The 19,313-nt window shown below is 43.6% G+C and overlaps 2 protein-coding genes across 2 annotated transcripts in view; both read right to left on the reverse strand.

The window, feature by feature from the left end:
- LOC118495300 (nuclear factor 7, brain-like) overlaps nucleotides 1-19,313 on the reverse strand; it is a 1,057,410-nt gene that overhangs the window by 908,995 nt on the left and 129,102 nt on the right. The gene's annotated exons all lie outside the window — the stretch shown is intronic.
- On the reverse strand, nucleotides 8,226-10,870 carry LOC116065146. The gene is made up of 4 exons (XM_031320578.2): nucleotides 10,179-10,870; nucleotides 8,919-9,249; nucleotides 8,607-8,782; nucleotides 8,226-8,481 (listed from the first exon to the last, which is right to left on the reverse strand). The coding sequence occupies exons 1-4, from the start codon at nucleotides 10,781-10,783 to the stop codon at nucleotides 8,241-8,243; spliced, it is 1,353 nt and encodes a 450-aa protein (XP_031176438.2). The 5' UTR covers nucleotides 10,784-10,870; the 3' UTR covers nucleotides 8,226-8,240.

The raw sequence follows: 19,313 nt of genomic DNA on the forward strand, positions 1-19,313 counted from the left end.
CTCAACTAACCACCGAGTTGATGTCAACTCGGCAGCTCCTCCTCATTTGGCTCTAGTCTATCTTTATCATGCCCAAACATTTACATAGGCTACACCACTGAGCTGAGGTCAGCTTAGTCTTCTGAATAGGTCGCGCAGATCTCAGAAATTGTATACATTGTTCATCTGCTATTTTACCACTAAATTCCCTTCTGAGACTTTTTTATGCGAGAAATCATCTATGTAGAGGTCAAATATGAGCCGTTTTCCAAAAATGTATGTCTAATTGCAAATTTTGTCCGACTGTGTGTCGGAGTTCAGCAGCTGGTGCTGCCTGTGTTGCTGCCTCGCCGCCCGGCCTGCCTTCCTTCACAGACCCCGGCCTACTGTGAGGAAGATGGAGCTCCGTCACGGCTGACAGCCCACGGCACTCCATACCCGCGCAAAGTCATCCTGCGGCTGGATGGAGCTCTATCAATTAGAGCTAGCTAGCCTCCTCTTAGAATTCCTCTGAAATTCACAAAAATGCATTAAATTGAATTTGGACACCATAGTTAGCTTTATAAAACCTTGGGGTAGATGTTTATATAAGGGGCGTGGCCAACATATAGGGGTCAGGTCAAACCTTTACCAATAAAAAAGGAAGTCTCTGCTGAGTTCATTGATACCTCACATAAGACTCTACATTAAACGGTTGAAATGTTATGAAAGGGGGCGTGGCATGAGTAAGTGGGCGTGGTTATATTATAGGGGCCGGTTCAGTATCACATGTAGACCACAAATTCTAAGTTTCATGTAAATCGGATGATGTTTGTCATATAAGACAGATTTCTTGTTGCCAGCGGGGGGCGCTATGACCAAAAGTAAATATTGGCCTGTAGATATCCTCACACCTGGACCGAAATTTCGGGCAGATACGACGACGTACACTCAAGTTACAACAATTTCTTTGTTCATCGCTAAACACTGAAAATGGCCACCACGCCACGCCCACACTGTTAGAAAAGTTTTTTCTTTTAATAACTTTTCATCTATAAGGTGTTGAGATGGTACAGACCGAATTTGAAGTCCGCTGGATGAAATCTCTAGGAGGAGTTCGTTAAAGTATAGCACCTTGACTTTTGGGCCTACTTCCTGTTGCCACTAGGGGGCGCTATGACTTTAAGTAAATATCGGCCTTTATTTGTCCTCAGGATTGGACTCTTATGTATCCTGAAAGGTTTCGAACCAATTGGACAATGTACACTCGAGTTACACCCACTTCCTGTTTCGATGGCGAAACGCACAAAATGGCTGCCCCGGCCATTTTGTGGCCAGGGCCACGCCCTATGACGAAAAGTTTTTCATTTTTTAACAACTTTTCATCTTTAACGTCTTAAGATGGCACAGACCGAATTTGAAGTTGATCGGATGAAATCTCTAGGAGGAGTTCGTTAAAGTACGACATGTGGAAATGGCCAAAATCTCACTAATTTTGAACTTTGAAATCAAAATGGCGGACTTCCTGATGGGTTTAGGGTATGGCTCCAATGACGGTTTATGTACATCTTGACATGTTACATATGTGTATGAACTTTCGTGAGTCTATGTTAAACGCACTGCAGGGGCTCAATTTTTTTAACTTTGTAGGGGGTGCTAGCGAGCCATTTTTGTGCGCCTATTCCCGAAACCCTTAAAATACGTACATTTTCACCATGCGACTGCCAAATTTGGTGAGTTTTTGAATATGTTAAGCCCCTCAAAAAGACAATTCATTTGCCGAGAAAATAATAATAATTCCTCAGTTCCAATAGGGCCTTCGCCGCTGTCGGCGCTCGGGCCCTAATAATAATTCCTTCAGTTCCAATAGGGCCTTCGCCGCTGCCAGTGCTCGGGCCCTAATAATTTCTTCAGTTCCAATAGGGCCTTCGCCGCTGTCGGCGCTCGGGCCCTAATTAAAGGTGCAAGCAGCAATGGACGGGCCATCGGGCCTGTGCGCATGTCGGGGTTACTGGCAGATGCCGCTCCTTGCGACCGTGCAATTGCGTGACACTCAGACACCGCAAATCGTCACCAATGAAAAGGGAACTCCCTGCTGAGTTCAATGATATCTCACACAAGACTAGGTAATACGGTTCATTAGCTGTGAAAGGGGTCATGGCCTAAGCATAGGGGTCAGGGCAAACCTTTACCATTAAAAAAGAAAGTCTCTGCTGAGTTCAAAGATACCTCACATGAGACTCTACCTTAAATGGGTCACCAGTTAATAAAGGGGGCGTGGCTTAAGCATAGGGGGTGGGCCAAACCATCACCAATGAAGAAGGAACTCTCTGCTGAGTTCAATGACACCTGACACAAGACTCACCTAAACTATACCTTAAACTGTTCAAATGTTATGAAAGGGGGCGTGACCTGAGTAAGTGGGTGTGGTTAAAGTATAGGGGGCAGCTCAGGATCGCATGTAGACCACACATTATAAGTTTCATGTAAATGGGATGATGTTTGTCATATAAGGCACATTTCCTGTTGCCAGCGGGGGGGGCGCTATGACCAAAAGTAAATATTGGCCTGTAGATGTCCTCAGGCCTGGACCCTTGTCAATCGTGAGAAATTTCGGGCAGATACGACAACGTACACACACAAGTTACAACAACTTCTTTATTCATCGCTAAACACTCAAAATGGCCGCCATGCCACGCCCACACCGTTTGACGAAAAGTTTTTCTTTTAATAACTTTTCATCTTTAATGTCTTGAGATGGTACAGACCAAATTTGAAGTCCGTCGGATGAAATTTCTAGGAGGAGTTTGTTAAAGTATAGCACGTATAGTTTTGGGCCTACGTACTGTTACCACTAGGGGGCGCTATGACTTTGGGTCAATTTTGTGTGGTAAATGTCCTTAGAGTTAGAGTCTTATGAATCATGAAAAGTTTCGAGCCAATTGGACAATGTACACTGAAGTTACACCCGCTTCATGTTTCGGTGGCGAAACGCACAAAATGGCCGCCCCACCACGGCCATGCCCTATGACGAAAAGTTTTTCTTTTAATAACTTTTCATCTGTAACATCTTAAGATGGCACAGACCAAATTTGAAGTTGATCGGATGAAATCTATAGGAGGAGTTCGTTAAATTACGGTTTAGGGTATGTCTCTAATGACGTTTTTTATACGTCTTGACATGCTACATATGTGTACCAAGTTTCGTGAGTCTACGATAAACGCACTGCAGAGGCTACATTTTTTAAGTTTTGCATTGGGCACTAGCGAGCCATTTTTGTGCGCCTATTCCCGAAACCCTTACAATATGTAAATTTTCACCAGACTTGATGCGCCTGCCAATTTTGTTGAGTTTCTTGTTGTTGTTGATGTTACGCCCCTCAAAAAGCCAATTCATTTGCAGAAAATAATAATTCCTTCAGTTCCTGTCCAAGATCCATGTCTCTACTGAGTTCAATGATACCTCACACAAGGGTCTACCTTAAACGGTTCAAATGTTATGAAAGGGGGCGTGGCTTAAGCATAGGGGGCGGGCCAAACCATCACCAATGAAGAAGGAACTCTGCTGAGTTCAATGACACCTCACACACGCTCGGGCCTAATAATTCCATCAGTTCCAATAGGGCCTTCGCCGCTGTCGGCGCTCGGGCCCTAAATATAGCTACTCTAGTTATGCCAGCAGTGGGCAGCCAGCTGCGGAGCTCAAAGTATTCCAGTAGTCCAGTACCCAGGGAAACGGTGACTTTCACTGGGTATGGAGGTTGCCGCTTTCTCGTTAGACTGTGTGGAGCTCCTAGCTAAATTCCGACACGTCTTACCAAATTTGCAATTAGCCATTAATTTTCGTAAAACGGCCCATATTTGAGCTTTATATAGTTGATTTCTCGCTTAAAAAAGTCTCTGAAGTGAATTTAATAACGAAATAGCCCGACAAACAATGTATAACTTTGCAGTGTCTGAAATATGAGACCTGCTGTCTCGTCTCCAATGTGTTTCTATGGGGTTCGCTCAAACTAATCAGCGCGCAGCTCATCTAAATATTCATGAGTATACCATATTTGGAAGAAAAGCTCTTGTTCCAAATAGAGCCATATTCACAGGGTAGTTAAGGGCCTAATAGCATTCGGGCAATTTTCAGCCCAACCAATGTTACATACCCTATTAGGAGACCTTAAGGAACAGTGTAAAATACCCTATAATCATTCTATCACCCCTTTAATGATATGATGCCTGGTGTGCTGGCTTTGGCATGCATTTGTACATAAAGTAAATAAGATCGCGGAGAGGACGCAGCCCATTCAAATCCTTTACTTCAGTAGAAGTACTAAAAGTTAAATTAAAGTACTCAGTGCAGAAATATCCTCACATTTTAGAAACCGTAAATGATCCAAACAGTTGTGTGTTTATTATGGGATACTGCCCAATCTCCCCATGTTACTTCCTGCCAGCTCTCCACTTTCTGGTCTGAGGTTTGGTGTGAATTTTAAAATGTATTTATTAAACAAAGAGCCCCACATTTAAATATTTTAACAAGAGAAAGTCTCTCTCTCTCTCTCTCTCTCTCTCTCTCTCTGTGTAGTGTGTATACTTCCTGTATCTGATGAGGAGACAGTATGTGGTCAATAATAAGAGCTGTAATGCCAACAGGTTCATAGGATGTTTACTAGATCGGTTTCTTTGCAGAGCAGTGGTGTTAACCTACATTTATTTATTAGTCTGACCATTCAGGGGCAGAAGACAACATTGACATATTGTCACCTTATAAAAATAATAATGTTCTTAGTTTCTGTCCAGGAAGTGAAAGTCATGGTAGGAATCTTACTAGAAGAGAAAAGCACGTCTGTAACATTTCTAACTCAGCTCAACTCTGAAGTTCATACAATCACATTATTAAAACGCCACAATCTGCAGAGAGAGAGAAAGGCCTATGAAGATGATGTTCAACATTATTTGGGAAAGAGTTCAATGTTATTAATTTTTCATTGTATGCTTAAGAAAATATATATATAAAGATTACGTAGCAAGATTCACTCTCACTGTGGGTTACCCTCAGCTCAGACCACAGCAGACTGTTTACAGTTTAACAGTATTTATTTTCTCTGACTGCTCACACTTAAAACAACTTCAGAACTACAAACCGTGCTCCTCTGATGGCCCGGCTACTGGCAGGCCCACGTATGAATGTAAATATGGTGCAAAAAGGGAGAGCTTGTAGAATACAATGTGAGAACTTGCAGAACAAAAAATCTGAACTTGTATGTTAAAATTTGCACTTGTAAAAATTTTATTTGCACTTGTAAAAAATATTCACATACATGTGATCTGAATTTGAAGTCATACAAAGAAAAAAAACATGAGAGCTTGTAAAAAAAAATCTGAACTTGTAAGTTGAAATTTGCACTTGTGCAAATGTTCACACACCTGTATTCTGAATGTGAAGTTACAGAAAAAATATTCACAAATGTGTAGATTGATATTTACATGAACACAATGACAGCTTTTGGTGAGCTGGGGATCTCATCGCTGCTTTTTGCAGATGATGTGGTCCTGATGGCATCGTCGGCCTGTGACCTTCAGCACTCACTGGATCGGTTCGCAGCCGAGTGTGAAGCGGCTGGGATGAGGATCAGCACCTCTAAATCTGAGGCCATGGTTCTCAGCAGGAAACCGATGGAGTGCCTTCTCCAGGTAGGGAATGAGTCTTTACCCCAAGTGAAGGAGTTCAAGTACCTTGGAATCTTGTTCGCGAGTGAGGGAACAATGGAGCGGGAGATTGGTCGGAGAATCGGCGCAGCGGGTGCGGTATTACACTCAATTTATCGCACCGTTGTGACGAAAAGAGAGCTGAGCCAGAAGGCAAAGCTCTCGATCTACCGGTCAGTTTTCGTTCCTACCCTCACCTATGGTCATGAAGGCTGGGTCATGACCGAAAGAACGAGATCCAGGGTACAAGCGGCCGAAATGGGTTTCCTCAGGAGGGTGGCTGGCGTCTCCCTTAGAGATAGGGTGAGAAGCTCAGTCATCCGTGAGGAGCTCGGAGTAGAGCCGCTGCTCCTTCGTGTCGAAAGGAGCCAGTTGAGGTGGTTCGGGCATCTGGTAAGGATGCCCCCTGGGCGCCTCCCTAGGGAGGTTTTCCAGGCACGTCCAGCTGGGAGGAGGCCTCGGGGAAGACCCAGGACTAGGTGGAGGGATTATATCTCCAACCTGGCCTGGGAACGCCTCGGGATCCCCCAGTCGGAGCTGGTTAATGTGGCTCGGGAAAGGGAAGTTTGGGGTCCCCTGCTGGAGCTGCTACCCCCGCGACCCGTTACCGGATAAGCGGAAGAAGATGGATGGATGGATGGATGGACAATGACAGCTGCAAACGTATAATGCAACATTTACTCGTATACTTTTTTTTTTATTCTGGTTCATTTTCCATCACAACCACAACTCAGTGATTACAACCTCTGGAATCTGTCACTGCAACTTCACATATGTGCTCTCTCGCATCACAAAGTGGCGAATCTGCGCACCTCGACTTTCACAACACTCTTGACGATACATTTGGTGCAAAACTAATTTGTACCTGTGGACTTAGGCTGTGGAGCTCTGAGCTAACAGAACGGGAAAAGCAGGGTTTCTATCGCCAGATGAGGGACAACTCTGTCTGGCTTATTTATGTAGCATGGAAACTTGGTGGAATAGCATGCTAGCGTTAGCGAAATAACTGGCCTTTATTTTTAAAGGCCAGTTATTTCATGGATCCAGGATACTATGCATCCTGATAAAGTTCCCTTGGCCTTTGGAATTAAAATAGCCCCACATCATCACATGCCCTTCACCATACCTAGAGATTGGCAAATAAATAAATTCTGCCTGCCTCTATGGGAATTTAACATAGGGGTGTACTCACTTTTGTTGCCAGCTGTTAAGACATTAATGTCTGTGTGTTGAGTTATTTTGAGGGGACAGCACATTTACACTGTTATACAAGCTGTACACTTAATACTTTACATTGTAGCAAAGTGTACTTTCTTCAGTGTTGTCCCATTAAAAGATAAAACGACATATTTACTAAAATGTGATGGGTGTACTCACTTTTGTGAGATACTGTATGTGTAGTTTTGTTACTATAAAAGGTTAAAACCTCTTTGTCCTCACTTACATATGTAATTCTGTATGTCTGATTGTTGCATCTCGGATATATATTTCTATTTATATTGAGATTCAGATTTTTTTCAGGTTTTATTGTCAATCAAGCATGTTAAAAACATGAAGGAACGAAATTTGTTACCCAGATTCAGCAACATACACAATACATAACAAATGTCCTAGCTAGAATAAAATAATAAATATAATCTAAAACCTATAATACATAGAGCACAATTAAAAACCCAGCAGCAGTTAAAAGAATAGTGCATCAGTGAAAGTGCAGAGGACAGACTTAAGTCTGTGAGTTCATAAGCCTCACAGCCTCTGGGAAGAAGCTGCACCTTAGCCTTGTTGTTCTGGCTATGAGGCTGTGCAGCATTCTGCCTGAGGGGTGGGGGGTGAACAGTTCATGTGCAGGATGGATGGTGTCCTTCATGATACCTGAAGCCCTGCTTCTGCAACTGCTCATGTAAATGTCCTCCAAGGAAGGGAGGTTGTTATTTTCCGAGCAGTTTTAACTACTCGTTGCAGCGCCTTCCTGTCAGCCTCAGAGCAGTTTCCATACCAGACAGGGATGGAGGTTGTCATGGTGCTATCCACCACACACCGGTAAAAGGAGGTCAGGACTGGAGGTCTGAGGCCACCTCCTCAAAAAGCACAGGCGTTGGAAGGCCTTCTTTATGATGCTGGCTGTGTTTGTTGCCCACGTGAGTTAAAAAGAACCCTTCCCAGCACCTGCAAGCATTGATTACGAAAAACAGCCCAAACTCAGTTGGAGCATGCAGAGTGTCCTCACATGACGTTGGGCTCAACGATTCAGGAAAAAATCTAATGGCGCTGTTTCTGCCAGATATTGCGATTATGAGTCCATTTGTGATTGTTTTTCAGGTACATATTGCACCTTCTATGATCATGTTAAATAAAGTAAAAAAAGAAATAGGACATTTTACATATTTAACATTATTCCAGCATTTATCTTATGACAAAACAATAAATATAATAATGAAAAGAGGAATAAAAAATGTTGAATCAAAATGATTCACATTCGAGTAATCGCAGTCTTCACGATTAACTAATCTCATTCTTTCAAATCGCGATTTCGATTTGAAAACGATTAATCGTTGAGCACTACGTGACGTCCTCATACGTTACCTACCAACCTCCTGTTCCTGCCCCTGTGACCCCAGCAGCTCCGCCCTCCTCAGCACCGTGGTCACCCTGGGGAGCAGTTTGTCTGTAAAGTTCCACAGTCGGGTATCCAGGTAGAGCTGCTCCGGTGGCCGTGGCATACTTATTGGGGAGTGAATGATCCGACAGACGTCTGGTGGGACCTTAAAATATTCTCCAAACTTCTTGAGCACTTCATGTACTGAGGTCTGCTGCACCATCCTGTGGCGTACATAAACATTAACACATGGTCAACCACACTTTAACTGAGAATGGCATGAATTCTGCTACTTATTATATTTAATACTTTTAAACAGGCTTCACTAATGGGAGAGACGTCAGCCTACCTTGGCTGAACTATCAGCTTGTGGGGGTGGTATATGTTTCTGTTGGGCTCCTCCCTGTAGATGTGCTCCAGAATATTAAAACCTGGCACTCCTTTCCATTGATGCAGGGGACCCGTTTCATTTCCCCCTAAGGGTTTCTTGGTATATATATGGTTCTCAATGAGAAAAACCCCCGTCTGCAGAATGTGATGTTCGATGGGTGCAGCATGGAAGTTGGAAAGACAGCAGAATATAAATTAATACTAAAATATGATACATACGTTTGAGTAAAATGTTATTTTATTCTTAAATGCACACCCAAAATACCCTTACATTTGGATGCTGCTGTTGGAGCATGCCCATCAGAGACATCAGGTTGTTGTGTTGGTATGGCATTATAATCTCATCGATGTCGTTCAACAGGACGTAGCGTGAGCGGTCCATGGATCTGTAAATGCACTCATTAAGCGTGGTCAGCTGGCCAAAGTAGTGCACGTCACCTCCGCTCTGTGAGAAGAGCCAGCCTCGAGATGGATTCAGATGGTGGTCGATGGGCCAAGGAACCATCTCCACGAAGCCCTCCTGGCTGTAGCTCTGCAGCAGGCGGTCGAGGTCTGGGCCGCAGCTGGTGTTATAGATCACCACTCTGTCCACACCCAGCAACCTGGAGCAAGGTGACGCAAAAGGTTAAAATACATTCATTTTGCAGAGGCTCCTGTCCAATGCCACTTACAATAAGTGCATTTGGGAGTGTATCCCTTTCAAACAAATAACTAAAAGCATGTTCAGTGCCACAGTACAAGTTGTCTGAGTGCTTAGAGATGTTTGTTGTTAACAAAATAAACCACATAAAAAGTGTTGTTGAGATGTCTGTATTCACTCAAAATTCAATCAAGTTTAATGGAATGCTGTCGTCTTCCACAGATGTATGCTTTGTCAAGCCCGAGTTCAAGCACACATACAACAAAAAGCAAGTATTTGTTGACACTCTACCACCCCTCTATACACAGAAGGACGTTTTATGTCATTTTTATACTTGATAAGTGAGATATAACATGCTAATTAGTGTGCTGTATAGGTGATTTTAGGCGGATGTTACACTTGGACAGAGCCAGACTAGCTGTTTTCCTTTAACTTATCTTGAGCCTGTGTCAAAGAGGCATTGGTTCAGCTCTATGTCTATTTTTCAGGCTGGTTTTATTGTTGTTATTGTGTCCACCCCCTGTATACTACATTTACCTTGTAAAGTGCTGACCTGTGCATATCCAGGATCTACAGTACGAATGTAAACTACAGCACATGCTAGTCAAAAATATTTCCTCTTCCTTTCTGTTGGCCTTCTTCTACAACACATCTGTCATTATAGTGCAAGCAGATAAAAAGCAAAGATTTACATGCACCATGGTGACAGTGCCTGCCCTAACTTCCCTACACACATATATACACTAATAGAAATGACGTAGTAACAGAGACCCATGTATCATGTGATGCAATCCAGAGGTGCTGCAATAAATAGCAGGTATACAGTGTCAGAGAAAAGGTGATTGAGCTCATTTTGGACATTGTGGTTTGTGGTGTTGTTGCTGTGCTGACCTGTACATCTCCAGGGTCTGTGCAAACTGAAGCACATTGTTGTAGTCTCCAAACAGGTTGGAGATGCAGACAGTGAAGTTAAACTGCAACTTGTTCTCCTCCTTCTCATTGGTCTTCTGGTTTCTAATAGGAAGACAAGTCTGGTTGAATACCATCACACTGTCTGGCTGAGTCAGGAGACTGACATGTGTCGCGATGCAGTTTTGAGGAATCTGACACATGACATCTGTACTGACGAAGGGAAAACCAAAGTTGTCTGAGTGCTGTAAAATTGTTGTTGGAGTTGTTTTCCTTGATAAGTGGCCTGCGCAGCAGAAAAGACAGTAAAGGGGTTGGATGGAATCTCTCTTAAATATGCCAATGATGCGTATATCCAAGCCTTTCTCTCTCTGGTCCATGTAGGCTGACACCAGTAAGTGCTTAGTATTGTTGAGGGGGGTGATGGTCCGCTCAGAGATCCACAAGGGGCAAGGTTTCGGAGGCCCATTTGGCTTCGGGATGGCCCTGTACGTCCTGGGTGTCCTCACAGTGATACACAGGGTGTAGATGAGGACAGCCATGAAGGGAAGGAAGAACTTCCATTTCAATTTTTTTGCCTTGTCCATCCGGATTCCCAACCTGAAGCAGAATAAGGAAGCACAGTATACACATTTGAGAAACAAAGCAAACACGCTCTATCATTACTGCAATGACACCTCATGTTATTAACTATCATTATGTGTTTGCTTTGCATGTGACCAAAGTTTTATTTCTTATTTTATTTTAATTCCTCTGTGAAAGAATACAAGAATTAACAAAAGCCTTGTCATGTGCAAAATAGTCTTTATTAACTGTCTATTTTTAACAGCATGTGTGTGCGTGGTGTTTCCCCCAACACCGTTTCAAAATAAGGAACTTCTTGATCTTCCCTTATTCAGTGACTTATTAGTTAATTTTACAGGTACACCTGTACAAGCTAATGCAATCCACTACAGCATGCCTTACATTGTATCCTCGCTTCTGTTGGATGTGAACCTAAATTTACATACACAAGAGGACAGAAAATAAGAAACACCTCTCAATATAATGCAGTGCAATAGAACTTATTACAGGGGTTGCATAGGTGAACCTAATAAAGTGTTGAAACAACATATAGGAGACTTAAACCTAAACCCCTGTTCTAACATTTGACTAACAATTAAAGCTTAGAGACTTAGGATAAATAAAAATCATTGTTAACTTGCAATAACTTTTTTTTTGTTTATGTTGTAGAAGAGATAAACCGGTTAGGCTACGTTCTGCTCTCAAATTCACAACCCACACGCCACTGTAGGCCTGCATTCTTATATGGCAGAGTGACCATACTGTGTAATTAAAAATTAAAAAAAATAAATAAATATTCACATTTCTACTAATTTCCACTGTATTACTAATAAATACTTTGATAATAGATAATTACAGAAATTACAATGTGCTCTTTCAAATTCAGTGTCACTTTTGAAGATGGAACATAGAAGGTTAACCCACAGCACCATCGTTGTCATGAAAAACAAACTAAAGCTGCAAGCAGCGATGGACGGGCCCTCGCGCCTCTGCGCGTGTCGGGGTTTCCGGCGGACTCCGCTGCTTGCAACCGTGCATTTGCGCGGCACTCAGACACCGTAAATCGTCAACAATGAAAAGGGAACTCCCTGCCGAGTTCAACAATACCTCACACAAGAATCTACGTCATACAGTTCATTAGCTGTGAAAAGGGGTGTGGCTAAATTATAGAGGGCGGGTCAAACCATCACCAATTAAAAAGGAACTCAGACCTGGACCCTTGTCAATCGTGAGAAATTTCGGGGATATACGACAATGTACACTCAAGTTGCAACAATTTCTTTGTTCATCGCTAAACACTCAAAATGGCCGTCACGCCACGCCCACACCGTTTGATGAAAAGTTTTTCTTTTAATAACTTTTCATCTTTAAGGTGTTGAGATGGTACAGACCAAGTTTGAAGTCCATCGGATGAAATCTCTAGGAGGAGTTTGTTAAAGTATAGCACCTTGACTTTTAGGCCTACTTCCTGTTGCCACTAGGGGGTGCTATGACTTTAAGTAAATATCGTCCTTTATTTGTCCTCAGGGTGGGACTCTTATAAAGTTTTGTGCCAATTGGACAATGTACACTCGAGTTACACCCACTTCCTGTTTTGATGGCGAAACGCACAAAATGGCCGCCCCGCCACGGCCACGCCCTATGACGAAAAGTTTTTCTTTCTTTTCATCTTTAATGTGTTAAGATGGCACAGACCGAATTTGAAGTTGATCGGATGAAATCTCTAGGAGGAGTTAGTTAAAGTACGACATGTGGAAATGGCCAAAATCGCACTAATTTCGAACTTTGAAATCAAAATGGCGGACTTCCTGTTGGGTTTAGGGTATGGCTCCAATGACGTTATTTGTACATCTTAACATGTTACATATGTGTACAAAGTTTCGTGAGTCAACGAGTTAAGCCCCTCAAAAAGGCAATTCATTTGCCGGGAAAATAATTCCTTCAGTTTCAATAGGGCCTTCGCCGCTGTCGGCGCTCGGGCCCTAATAATAAATAAATCGATATTACATGACCGTTATCACTCCCCTCACCAATCTGTCAGAGTTGAGTTGGTCCACAAGTACGAGCTAATGTATCATTTTGGGGATGGGGGGGGGATTAACAATAATCAAAAGTGGCCAGTTTAAACCCCCAAAAATGTTATCATAATGATGAATGTAAAATATTAACTGTTATAAAAAATGATTAGTGGTTGGCTTTCTTGATTCAATGTAATTGGCAAGCAAATAAAAACATTTTTCAAACAAACCCCCCCACCTCTGGGTGAGACTTGGTTGCGTCCAACCCTTCTCCGTGTTTTTCAAGCACAGAGCATGGGCACGGCCGGTGCGCTTCGTGAGTTTACATTACATTACATGTCATTTAGCTGACGCTTTTATCCAAAGCGACTTACAATTAAGTGCTTTCAACTGTGAAGGTTCAAACTCCAGACCACAAGTAGTAAGTGCAAATACAGTAGCTTTAAATAGGCAAAGCTACAAAGAGACAAATGAAAGTGCAGGTTCGAAAGTGCAAGTTCAAGAATTTTAATCCGAGGTGTAGTCGGAAGAGATGCGTTTTTAGCCTTCGGCGGAAGATGTGTAGGCTTTCGGCCATCCTGATATCGATGGGGAGCTCGTTCCACCATTTAGGAGCCAGGACAGTGAACAGTCGGGATTTCGTTGAGTGATTAGTTCTCCCTCGCTGTGAGGGAGCAGCCAGCAGTTTGGCTGATGCAGAACGAAGTGGGCGGGTTGGGGTATATGGTTTGACCATGTTCTGGATGTAAGCGGGTGCTGATCCGTTCGTGGCCCTGTACGTAAGTACTAGTGTCTTGAAGCGGAGACTACTATAGAGTTGTCAATTGTTATAGTCAGGTCTTGGGTAGGAGAGCCCTTCCCTGGAAGGAAAAGGAGCTCAGTCTTGTCGAGGTTGAGTTTCAGATGGTGTGTGGACATCCAAGAAGAGAGGTCAGTCAGACAGGCCGAGATACGTGCTGCTACCTGAGTTTCAGACTCAGGAAAGGAGAGAATTAGTTGGGTGTCATCTGCGTAGCTGTGATAAGAAAAGCCGTGCGACTGAATGACAGACCCGAGAGAGTTGGTGTACAGAGAGAAGAGGAGGGGACCCAGGACTGATCCTTGAGGAACCCCAGTTTTAAGTGGGCAAGGTTCTGAGCTAGACCCTCTCCAGGTTACCCGGTAGGTTCGGTCTGCCAGTTAAGATGTGAGTAATGAGAGCGCAGAGCCTGCGACACCCAGATTTCGGAGTGTCGAAATGAGGATCTGGTGGTTCACTGTGTCAAAGGCAGCAGAAAGATCCAGAAGGATGATAATGGAAGAGAGAGAGGTTGTTCTAGCGATGTGAAGCTGCTCAGTGACAGCAAGGAGGGCAGTTTCTGTTGAGTGGCCAGCCTTGAAGCCAGACTGGTGGGGATCAGTATGCAGAGAAGTGTAAAAGTCCGGTCCACAGTCTGTGCTTCTTTTCCTAGAACTCGTATTTCTTTCAGAGGACTTTGTGCAATAAATCCATATTCTTAGATCTAATATTGATAGTCTTTTGTCTATATCTTATTCATCTTCGGTCCTTTTATTGTCGTTAGCTGTGATGCTAAAGCAGTTTTTGCTTTCCCATGATGCTTTTGAAAGTTTTTGACCAGAGGAGTTGCTTTCAGGGCCCGTGAAATAAAGTCGGAAAAATACATGTTTGACCGACCCACAATGCTGCAATATATAGTATTGATTTTGGCTTGTTGAATTGATAGACATTTTGAATTGAGACATTTGAATATAGTACTCACTGCTCATATGCCTACATGTGTAGTTGGATAAGTTAGTAAATTACATTTGAGAAATGCCCTTGATTATGTCTGATATTTTTGGCAGGGGGAAAGCAAGTGTTGGTTTCTCTTTGCATAATGAAAATGCTTTGTTTTTTGTTAGTTTTTTTTGGCTTTCTGCTGGGCTGATGTAGTGATGTGTATTGATTTTTACATTTTGAATTGAATGCTGTGCTTTTTGAATTGAGACATTTGAATATAGTGCTCACTGCTCATATGCCTACATGTATGTAGTTGGACAAGTTAGTAAATTACATTTGAGAAATCCCCTTGATTATGTCTGATATTTTTGCCAGGAGGACAGCACGGGTAAAGGGTGGACGGGGGGGGCACTTTGAGGTATACTGCCCTACAAAGCAAAAAGGCAGTAACTGCATTTTTGGTCAAAAATGAGTTATTATCATTTTCATGACATTCAAGGCATCCTTTGTTATGTGACAAAACATCTTATCTCAAATGTGTGTCGTTTTGGAGAAAAATGGTAGTCGTTTGTACAGTAACTGTAAAAAGCCCTGTTGAAACAAAGCAAGAATACAGTAACATCCATTACTGTATTCTTGTTATGTTTTACCTAACAAAAAACAACTGTGTTGCTGCGCAGTGAAGTGAAACACACACGGCTGATTTCGCGGCATCCTCACGAGACGGTTTTAACATTTGCGATGTCACCCTTCTAACTTCACACAAATTTTGTTTGAGATGGCACAAAGCCGGGGGAAGAAGATGGTCGAACTGGCGTTGAAAAGAAAATACCCGGAGAATGGTAAGTAACAGTGACAGATTAAACATTTAGAGGCTAGGCTATTACAATATAAACACCTGTCAGCCGCCAGGGCGGGACTTCCTCTCAGATAGCATTATGCTAATTGACAGGCAATGTTTTAAATAGCTTTGCTTACCTGCCCCTGATCCTCCCTGCTCCTAGCTGTAACTTTATCCTCTGTAACTTCACATCATCGCCGATGCCATGTCATCATTTTGTTGTTCATGTCACAAAGTTATAATCCAACCAGCGGTGGAAAAATATTCAATAACTAGAAAAGCACTTGGAGAGCGCTAACCTCTGTCAAGGCAGCCTAATAGGTCACTGAGGCAATACAAATTCCAAATGTCCCGTGTTCCGGATCACCACCAAAATGTAGTCATCTGTTCCTTGTCCTAATACCCATGTTGTCCGAAAATGTCCTCCAAATCCGTACAGTACTTTTCGAGTTATCTTACTAACGAACAGACAGACAGAAACAGCACCAAAAGATAACCTTTGGGCAGAGGTAAAACTTCTAAAGGCATCAGGCTATCCCATAACATCCAAGCAGCCAGCGTGATCTTCGCTCTTATTAGCCTACATGAACAGCGTCTCCTTTTTTCATAGGCTAATCATTCACGGCGTTGTTGTCCAGCAGGAGAATAGAACTGTTCATAAACACAGCTATCGGTGTAACAGTTATTCTTTATGTGACAGGTGTCTGTTCAACTTAAAACACACTCTCTCTCTCTGGCCGCTGTTTGAAGACTATGTCCGCTGTGTAGAGAAGTTAGCGAGTTGTGAGCAAAACTGACATCTTCTCTTTACTGTAAGCATCCATGCTTTCAACAAAAACAAACTTCTGCAGAGCGAGCCGGCAGGTATTTACGCCCCCCTTAGCTCTCAGGCTCAAACAAATTGGTTCTTGTTCCTAAGCATTTATTTATTGCACGGTTTCTTCTTCTGAATATAAAATTATATATTTAATTTGGATTCCCCTTAATTATATTAACCTATGCAAATGGTGTCCCTCTGCATGACTGCAAGCTTCTATGTTTTATCCTATTATTGTAGGCCTAATGTAACTTATGAAGCCAGGCTGCGTTTTTGTGTGTTGGCTTTTCTTTCTTCATTTTCATTAAGGGTGCAAAATTATTAATTTATTGTGTTAGCCTAATTCATGCATTATTTTGTCATGGACCTAATTGAAGTTATTCCCTGTACAATGAAATAATATGATATACAGACATCAATATACATATATTGAGTGAAGATGTTGTCCTGTAGGTCCATATAATAATAATAATAATAATAATAATAATTTGTTGCAGTACACAGACAGACAGACAGACAGACAGATGTGGATTTACATTCATGCCACTAATTTTCTCTCTTTTTCATTTAAAATACACATGTAGGTATTCCATCAAAGAGGCAGCAAGTCCTGCACCCCGCTGAAGAAATGGAGTGGACCATCCTGGACACTTTACTGGATACCGCCAGCGTGGACAGCTTATACAATGACATTACAGACCTAGATTATGTCCCAACCCCTACGATGACACAGACTGAAGTGGAACTTGGAGACCCAGGGGAACAAGTTCAAGAGCCAGAGCCCCAGCCAGAGCCCCAGCCAGGGCCCCAGCCAGAGCCCCAGCCAGGGCCACAGCCTGAGCCCCAGCCAGAGCCCCAGCCAGAGCCCCAGCCAGGGCCACAGCCTGAGCCCCAGCCAGAGCCCCAGCCAGAGCCCCAGCCAGGGCCACAGCCTGAGCCCCAACCAGAGCCCCAGCCAGGGCCCCAGCCAGAGCCACAGCCTGAGCCCCAGCCAGGGCCACAGCCTGAGCCCCAGCCAGAGCCCCAGCCAGGGCCACAGCCTGAGCCCCAGCCAGAGCCCCAGCCTGAGCCCCAGCCAGGGCCACAGCCTGAGCCCCAGCCAGGGCCACAGCCTGATGTGGATTCACGTCGACCACCAATGAGAGAGCCATGTGGTGCCAAATGTCGAAGAAGGTGTACAGACCATATTTCAGAGGAAAGACGGAGGGAGATATGGAGTCAATACTGGGAGATGACCTACACAGAAAGACGATCATGGATGTTTTACTCAGTTACCTCAATGCCAACCAAAAGAACAACAACCAACCCAGAAAGTCGCCGTGGCCGCTCATTCATCTACCGGCTGCAAAACCAGAAAGGAGAGCCAAGACTGGTCTGCAAAATGTTTTTCCTGTCATCATTGGACTACCACCCTAAAAATGACAGTCTAGTCATTTCCATGATGGGGAAGTCGAACACCAGGCCACTGGTTCCATCCAAGGACCAGAGAGGAAGGCAGGCTGCAGTCAACAAGATGGACATGAAGACCCTTGATGACCACATTGAGTCCTTCCATCCTTGTGTGAGCCATTACAGACGGGAACATGCCCCAAATCGACGGTACCTGCCAAGTGACATCACAATAAAGATGATGCATTCAGACTACCTGGATAAAGGAAATGCCTGCTCCTATGAAGCATACAGGAAGATTGTAAAAGACAAAAAAATCAGCTTTGCCAAACTTGGGGAGGAGCAATGTGAGGACTGTTTGGAACATGCTGAACATGCAAACTGCCACACGGGGGAGACTGAAAGCTCAAATTGCCCAGAGTGCCTAAGGTGGAACAAACATAAGCAGTCTGCCCTAGAGAGCCGCCAAAACTACCAGGCAGATGCAAAGAGGGTCTGGCCGGACATGACATCAGTTCGGAGCGTGGACCTCCAGAAGGTGATAATGCTGCCACGCATGCCAGGAGTCAAGTCAGCAGTATTTACTCGTCGCATCGTGGCATACCACGAAACATTTGCCTCAGTGGGGAAAAAAACAAACAAAAAAAACACCATCTCTGTATTGTGGCACGAGGGAATGGCTGGGCGAAGTGCAGCGGAAATTACATCAGCATACACAACTGCATTGGAGAAGGAGCGGGATGTACGCCACACCATATTCTGGGTGGACAACTGCAGTGCACAGAATAAGAACTGGTGCCTTCTATCCTCACTCGTAACTCTTGTGAACAGTGACACCATTTCACAGGAGGACATCACACTAAAGTTTTTTGAGAGGGGACACACGTTCATGAGCGCAGACAGCTTCCACCATGGTGTCGAGCAGCAAATGAGTGGTGTTGGTGGTGGTGTGGTCTACGACTTCGAGGACTTTGTGAGTGTTGTGGCAAGCTCCAACTCCAGGAAGGTGGATGTTGTCAAATTGGAGAATGCCAATGTGCTAGATTGGAGAGATGGCCACTCCACCATCAAGGTCAAGAAAGCGCAAGCACCAAAGCTTGGGGAGATGGCGGAGATACAGGTGTGGCGTGGCTCCAAGAGCCTCTTTTACAAACTATCCCATTCGGAGAATGAATTTATGGAATTGGACTTCCTCATGAATAAATTCTTGCTGAAGGTGCCCACTCTTTTGCGACCACAGAATAGAGGGGTTGAGGAGGTCAAGAAGAGAGACATCATCTGTAATCTTTGTCCTCTCATGCCACCAAACAGGAGGGTGTTCTGGTATTCCCTGCCTGTGAGCAATGTTGTGGAGGATGAGGAGTAATAACCATATGAAATGTGGTGTTCATCAACTAATCATCATCAATTAATTGTCCCGTTATTACACCAGTTCTCGTACATACAGAGCCCCCCTCCTCTGCTCTTACCGGAGTCCTCAGTCCTGTCCCAGCGTAGCAGAATGCGGCCTGCTAGCTGCATGCTAGTATCAGGTATCCCCAGGTGAAGCCAGGTTTCAGTGATAATCAAAACACAGCAGTCACGAACATAGCGATTTCCAGCGAGTTGTAATTCCAAGTCGTCCGTTTTATGCACCAGGGATGTGGCACTGGAGAGATACAGGCTCGGTAGAGATGGCTTGTGTGCTATGCTAGCCTTAGCATAACATCATCAATTATTTTTATTATTATTATTATTATTATTGTTATTATCATTATTTCATTTATAT

This window comes from Sander lucioperca, chromosome 6 (genome assembly GCF_008315115.2).
Source record: "Sander lucioperca isolate FBNREF2018 chromosome 6, SLUC_FBN_1.2, whole genome shotgun sequence".
NCBI classification, from domain to species: Eukaryota; Metazoa; Chordata; class Actinopteri; order Perciformes; family Percidae; genus Sander; species Sander lucioperca.

Bases quoted from the DNA above. Each gene is read 5' to 3' on its own strand.
- LOC116065146 (XM_031320578.2), bottom strand. From the start codon at position 10,783: ATGGACAAGGCAAAAAAATTGAAATGGAAGTTCTTCCTTCCCTTCATG. The intron at 9,250-10,178 runs GTCAGCACAGCA...ACCTTGCTCCAG, and splicing joins CAGACCCTGGAGATGTACAG to GTTGCTGGGTGTGGACAGAG. The intron at 8,482-8,606 runs GTAGGCTGACGT...TGTACGCCACAG, and splicing joins AAGCTGATAGTTCAGCCAAG to GATGGTGCAGCAGACCTCAG.